The 6,955-nt window shown below is 39.7% G+C and overlaps 1 protein-coding gene across 1 annotated transcript; it reads left to right on the top strand.

The window, feature by feature from the left end:
- Window positions 1-3,249: 3,249 nt before the first annotated feature.
- Window positions 3,250-5,297, top strand: LOC118454360 (serine/threonine-protein kinase pim-2-like). The gene is made up of 8 exons (XM_087830410.1): window positions 3,250-3,502; window positions 3,638-3,668; window positions 4,183-4,286; window positions 4,408-4,502; window positions 4,628-4,678; window positions 4,723-4,903; window positions 4,982-5,152; window positions 5,242-5,297. The coding sequence occupies exons 1-8, from the start codon at window positions 3,250-3,252 to the stop codon at window positions 5,295-5,297; spliced, it is 942 nt and encodes a 313-aa protein (XP_087686536.1).
- Window positions 5,298-6,955: the final 1,658 nt, after the last annotated feature.

Below are 6,955 nucleotides of genomic sequence, written 5' to 3'. Positions count from 1 at the left end.
TCAACTTATACTGCAATCTCGCAAGTGCTTGCAACACAGTACTGTGGTCTTACAGGTTAATATTACTCACCATACTGCACCGTTCAAGAAACAAGTCAGTTACCTGCATGTGTGCCTCCTCACACACTGTTGGGCCACACATGTTTTACATGTGTCATGTGAGACATGTTCCAACCATGGCTCGGCTACACTGTAGAAAAGATGGCATCTTTATGTCTGTGTAACATGCGGCAGTGTTTCTAGACACACATTATTTTAGAGGGGGATCCAGCACCACGTGTTGTGGCGTACATTTACTCCATTAAAAGGAAATACTGCATGAGTTCTTTGTTAAAAGTAGCAACGTACGGTGTGGATACAGGTACGAGGTCTTCATAATCCATTTAAGCAATAAATCAAAAATGGACAAAACTAAACTAAAAAGGCTGTCACGTAAACTGTGCAAGGAAAGAAAGCACGGGTGTTTGACCTCTGGATTTGCCTTACATTTGTGTGAGGCACACCCTGTTTTGTTTCGAAATGACTTGAGGCAATGAGAGCCTGAATTAGTAGGACAACTTAACTTCCTTTCCTTTCCTTTCCTTTCCTTTCCTTTCCTTTCCTTTCCTTTCCTTTCCTTTCCTTTCCTTTCCTTTCCTTTCCTTGTCAATGTACATTAAACTGAATTAATTCATCAGGGCTGTTTAACCATGCCCTGGATGATCCTCTTGGTAAATACACCAGCGCTAAGTGGCTTTCAATCATTACCACCAAGTATCCCCAGCAGTACTAATAGGCTTAGGAGAAGTACTCACTATCAGCTCAGACTCTGCTCCCTCCAAGTCCAGCTTACTTGCTCAGGTTTCGGTTACCACTTTATATGTGGGTATATTAGCATTTGTCTTCTTGCGTTAGCATGAATAAATGTCTTACTGTGAGGGAAAAAAAATGAATAATGGACTCAGGGGAGCCTAACATTGGTCGTTATGCCTCTTAGGGAGATAGAAAATGAATGGACTGGCTTTTAAAGTGGATGGCTGAATCAATACCAAATGGCCATTAGTCTTGAAAATATAAATAAATAAAACATTGCACTCAGAATGAATACTGGCGTGAAAAAAAGGGAAATGATTTAATTTAGTTTTCTCATTGCTGGACACTGGTCCTTGAGAGAGGCAGCAGTGGGGGAAATGTCAGTTTCTCGGTTAATTGATAGTCACTGGTGGGAGGTTTTTAAATCATCTATCCAAAGGAAAGAGCTGTGGGGGAGATCTAACATGTGGTATAAGTCTCCCTCTTGAGGACAAAAGGAGGTGTTGCAAATATAAAACAGCAGTTCAGTAAACTTTAAAACAGACACTACAGTTGTTCTAAAGTACCAAAGCCATAATCTCATTCTAAGGCCCAAAATCTGAATTTTACTAATTTACTTTTCTAATTTCCTGAATCAGTCGCCTTTTTGAGAAAAAACTTTAAGCCCCTTTTACTCACTGAAAGACATCTTTTCCACAGTGACAAACTTTGTGATGCATAAATGAAGCCACAGGAGGTTGAAGTTAAACTGAACTACAGCACGTATATTAAAATAACACACACAGGCATACTGATGTCATTTATATGATATACGGCAGTGTGTGAATGTGTGTGTGATTGGGTGAATGACTGAATGTAGTGTAAAGCGCTTTGGGGTCCTTGGTGTGGTCCTAAGTAAAGTGCTATACAAATACAGGCCATTTACCATTTTACAGCACTTCAGAGTGTGCAGCTAGCAAAGGTGTGGTTAAACCAACAATGGTTGGAAACAATGTGAGAGGCCAAGAAGATCCTAAGATCAGGTTCCAGAAGAGTCTTAAAGCTCTTCATTTTTATTATAGAACTTAGTTTACTTATGTACTTATGACTATGTTGGAGATGTGAAACTGCAACTTCTATAAGTAAATACAGGATATATATCTATATATCTATATAAATATTTATATCTCTCTATATATATCTCTCTATATATCTATATATATCTATATCTCTCTCTATATATCTATTTATCTATCTATGGTGGCATGGTCGTTAGCACTTGCCTCACAGCAAGATGGTCCTGAGTTCAATTCCACCATCAGGCCAGCAGGGTCTTTCTGTGTGGAGTTGTGCATGTTCTCCCTGTATTTGTGTGGGTTCTCCCCGGGTACTCTGGCTTCCTCCCACAGTCCAAAGACATGCACTTTGTGGGCATAGGTTAATTGAAAACTCTAAACTGCCCATAGGTCTGAATGCGGGAGTGAATGTGAGTGCGAATGGTTGTCTGTCCCTGTGTGTTAGCCCTATATATATATATATATATATATATATATATATATATATATATATATATATATATATATATATATATATATATATATAGATGCTCTGTCCCCCACTGCTGTTATGCATAGGCCTGAACCCCCTCAGTGAGATCATGAACGAGACATTGATTCACTGACCCACACCACCAGGATATACAGCAATGACATCGGAATGTCATTCAGACTGGAGAAATGTAGTCGTATGAAAAGAAAGAGAGGGAAGGTAGTCAGACATGAGGGGATCGAACTACCAGAAGGCAACATTACAGACAAGTACCTGGGGATCCCACAGGCAAATGGGAACCACGAAAAGGCCGCTAGGAAAGCTGCAACCACCAATTACCTGCAGAGGGTCAGGCAAGTCCTAAGGAGTCAGCTGAATGGTAAGAACAAGATCTGGGCTATCAACACCTATGCTCTGCCCGTGATCATCCACTAGGATAATAAGCTGGCCAAAGGAGGAGATAGAAGCCACTGACATCCAGACGAGGAAGCTCCTGACCATGCATGGAGGGTTTCATCCCAAGTCCAGCACCCTGAGGCTATAGACCTTCATATTAAATTTTTTTTTTGCTTTTTTAAGAACGGATTTTAACATTGGACTCAAACGCAAATAAATCCTCCCTAACAACAAAGGAACTTCAAGTGCCAAATTGCTTTATAATTCTTCACTTAAATATATGGCCGCAAGAAGGGGTGACATGGGCCCCAAGTTTAGGTGTTCTGCCGTCAACTGGACTCCCCAACATTAAGGATGGAAGCCGCTGTGGGACTTTTTCAGTAAGTTGAGCATGTGTTTTATAAGTTAATCAGTAAATTAACACCAATAGCTAGTTAACCCTAGCTATTCACACAACAACTGGGTGTTGTTAAAATGCCATCAAAATCCTTCCAGTCCTGATGTCGAGCACTCTTTTTCACTACTGTGTTGTTGATGTTTATAGACTCTAAGAGCAGGATGGCTAAAAGAAAGGCCAGTCCTGAAAAGAAGACCCCCATAAAAAGAAGGAGGGTCACTGAGCAGGCTGCTCCTTCCACCAGTTCAGATACACATGAGGTCAAAGGAGTGAAGCGTAAGGTCCAGCAAGATGGAGCGGGCACAACCAGTCCATCAAAGAAGTCTAAACTTGCTGAGCCTACGAGCAGAGACAAGGAGCAAGCGTCGTCCTCCTTGGACGCTGGTAAAAGTAGGCTAATTAGTTGAGTGAGGGGAAGATTAAGTGCACATCTAGTTGCTCGGTTTAAGATATTAATGTTTTGGGAGATATTTGTGTGTATGATTTATTAAGCTGATGTGCTTTTGGTGTTTTCCACATCTGCAGACTGCAGTCAAAACACAAAGGAGTGCATAAAAAAATGAATGAATGAATGAATAGCCTTTATTGTCATTGTACAGGGTACAACGAAATTGGAGTGCCACTCCCTTGGTGCAAAATGCAATAATAAATATAAATATAAAATATAAAAAGTACAATAAAACAACCGAAGTACTCAAACAATAATAAGTACGATATATACAGAATAGTAACATTCATATAATGATAGTATGAATAGCAGCATGATATAGTGACAGTGGCAAGTATGGTATAGTTAAGCAGGCTCAATTGTTTTGTGCTTATTTACTACGGTGATAGCTCTGGGAAAGAAGCTATCCCTGAATCTGTTTGTCCTGGTTTTATGTGACCTGTACCGTCGGCCTGACAGTAATAGTTCAAACAGTTGATTACTGGGGTGAGAGTAGTCCTTAATGATATTGCCAGCTCTGCTGAGGTACCGAGAGTTTGCAATGGCCTCCAGGCTGGGCAGAGAGCAGCCAGTGATCTTCTGGGCTGTGTTGATGACCCTCTGCAGTACTTTCCTGGCAGATGAATGGCAGAAGGGAGGCTGCGGGAGACAGCAAAGAGCCACCCAACAAAAAGAAAAAGAACAAAACCAAAAGCGGCACCCAAAATTCAGCAGCCGACCAGAAATGTTAGTAGCAAGCAGCTTAGATTTTATGCTCAGGTGAAGAGCAAAATGAACATTTAGGGTACAGCAGAGAGTAATTTGTGTCACATCTGTAGTAAAACAACATTTGCGTTTGTATTTTCAGGTGAATTCCAAGCAGGATATGTGGAGGAGCACCATCTTGGAGGAGGCGGCTGCGGAGCAGTGTTTGCTGGCTACTGGATAACAGATCATTTCCCAGTAAGTGTTCAGATGGTGGGAGCAAGACAGGCAGTAGCAGATATCGTAAGATGAGACGTGTGCTGTTTTACACCTTTAATGATGTCATACTGAGGAAATGATCACCAATGCTCTGTGTCTTTTAGGTAGCCATCAAAGACATTCCACAGGACAGAATCCCCATCAGTATCAGAGAAGCATCAACCCATTGACTCATTAATGTCTTTTTCATCTTTTCCAGGTCATTCTGAAGCAACTGGTTGATGCAGCAAAGGACCTGGAGGATAAACACATCTTTCACCGGGACATCAAGAGTGAGAACATTCTGATTGGGACTGGCTCAGATGTGCCTCGTGTTCGTATCATCGACTTTGGACTGAGCTGCTTTGCTAAGAAGCGATCGCTGTACCGCATCTTCCATGGTAACATATTTAGCTCCTGCTCTTCACAGATGTAGCAATTTGCGCTGTTTGTTGTTGTTAATTGTGTCTGTTTATTAGGTACACCTATTCACACCCCTCCCGAATGTTACGGGCGCAAAAAATACAGGCCTGGACCCACCACAGTGTGGCAAATGGGAGTGGTGCTGTATGAAGTGCTTCATGTGGGGGACTTTAATACCATGACATTCCTCCAAAAGGAACTGGAATTCAACAAGCATCTATCCCCACGTAAGAAAACATCACACTTCAAGATTCACTGATGGCTTGGATCACTGGAACTATCATCTTCATCTTTTTTCTCCTTTCTTTCTTTCCAGACTGCCGGAACTTCTTGGACACATGTTTAACCAATGTCCCACATTGGCCCTCTTGATGGAAAATTTGAGTATTAAAAAAATAACAAGACGGAACAGTCGACCGACATAAAGTACGTTGTGCAAGAAGGAATTTCCTTTTCACCGAAGCACTTCCAGCTTAAAATATCACATTGATGTGACGCATACGTTAGTCAGGGATGCTGCTAGGACTTTGGCTAACGCGTCACCCAGCTTGCGACAAACCACTCACGGAGCATCGGGGACTCAGTAAGTCTACCTCGGAAATATTCACTGACACAATGTCAAGTAACCCTGACTCATCACAGTAACCCTGTGATCAGTCTGATTAAACATTTTAATTGTTTGACAGCACTAAATTATATTATATATTAGTGTTTTTTTTTTTTACCTATTAGTATATAGGTTTGGTTTTTTTTTTTAAAGTTGGATTTTACAGGAGAAAACCTGTGCAAAAAGATTGAAAACAATTCAAATTCTCTTTGAATTTAAGCATACATCCTTTGTGTTTATTGTGCATTTACTTCATTATATTGCATAAATGTCAGTCAGGCTATTGATCAGAAAATTGTGGGATTAATTAGTTAATTTTTTTTTAATCTATTGACAGCACTACTTTAAATGTATTATATTTTTGTATTTGTCAAGTAATAACACACCGCTCAAACAGGTGGTATGAACTAATTTTAAATAACTGAATAATTTGAAGGATACAGCTTACAGTATTTCAGAATCAGAGTACTTTATTAATCACTAAGCAAATTATGTGGGTTACAGTTGCTCCAGTACAGTAACAGTGACAGAAACAGACTAGAATATTTAAAAATATAATATGCTACAGATTTATAAAAGAAAAAAAGCACTAATATATACAAATCACTCAATAATAAATATCAAGGAATGACAGAGGTGATTATAAATAAATATCAAGAATATTGACAACAACATTACTGGGTAGAAAGGAGTGTGTGCAACAAGGGTGTAACTATTGCAGTGTTTACAGTGTACAAATGATTTTACCACAATTATGTCACAATAAAGAACATAAAGAGTTTAAACAGTAATAATCGATTTAAAATGACAGTGACATTTATCATTCTTACCTCTTAACAAGCAAATATAACGTAATTTAAATTGGAAATACAATTAAAATCGGAAATATGCAGTTTCTATTAAGACTGAACAATTTAAATATAAACAGAGCAAGTATTTATATATGAACGCCTCCCCCATCGTAGTATGGCCGCGGGGAGGTGGGGCTAACCGCACATAGCAGCTATAGTATCACACCTACAGATGTTACAGCATCGGCAGTAACATCTGTAGCTTTGAACATGCAACACTTACACTACACTGTAAGGAACAACAAGATAAGTAAAACAACACATTACATTCTTATAGCTCCCGATTGTATGTGTTGGAAAAATACATTATCTAAACTTAACAGGTAGCTAACGAAAGCGTGTGACTCACCGGAATTTTCCAACACAAATAACTCGACAGATGTTATTCCCTTTGTGGTCAGAGTTCGGGGCCTAATAAAAGAGTAGCTTATTAGCATTGATATGTAAAAAGCAATTTGGTCTCATTAACTGGTTTGCAGCACTGCATACTTTGAGGAAAATACACTCGACCGCCATTATTGCGAAGATCTCACAGGAAGAGACAGACAAGGGTTGCCGACCCCTGGTCTAAC

Source organism: Neolamprologus brichardi, chromosome 17, assembly GCF_056152115.1.
Source record: "Neolamprologus brichardi isolate AB-2024 chromosome 17, ASM5615211v1, whole genome shotgun sequence".
Classification (NCBI taxonomy): domain Eukaryota; kingdom Metazoa; phylum Chordata; class Actinopteri; order Cichliformes; family Cichlidae; genus Neolamprologus; species Neolamprologus brichardi.
This window is presented reverse-complemented; position numbering and strand designations above follow the sequence as displayed.

Bases quoted from the DNA above. Each gene is read 5' to 3' on its own strand.
- LOC118454360 (XM_087830410.1), top strand. From the start codon at position 3,250: ATGTTTATAGACTCTAAGAGCAGGATGGCTAAAAGAAAGGCCAGTCCT. The intron at 4,503-4,627 runs GTAAGTGTTCAG...TGTGTCTTTTAG, and splicing joins GGATAACAGATCATTTCCCA to GTAGCCATCAAAGACATTCC. The intron at 4,679-4,722 runs GCATCAACCCAT...CATCTTTTCCAG, and splicing joins TCCCCATCAGTATCAGAGAA to GTCATTCTGAAGCAACTGGT.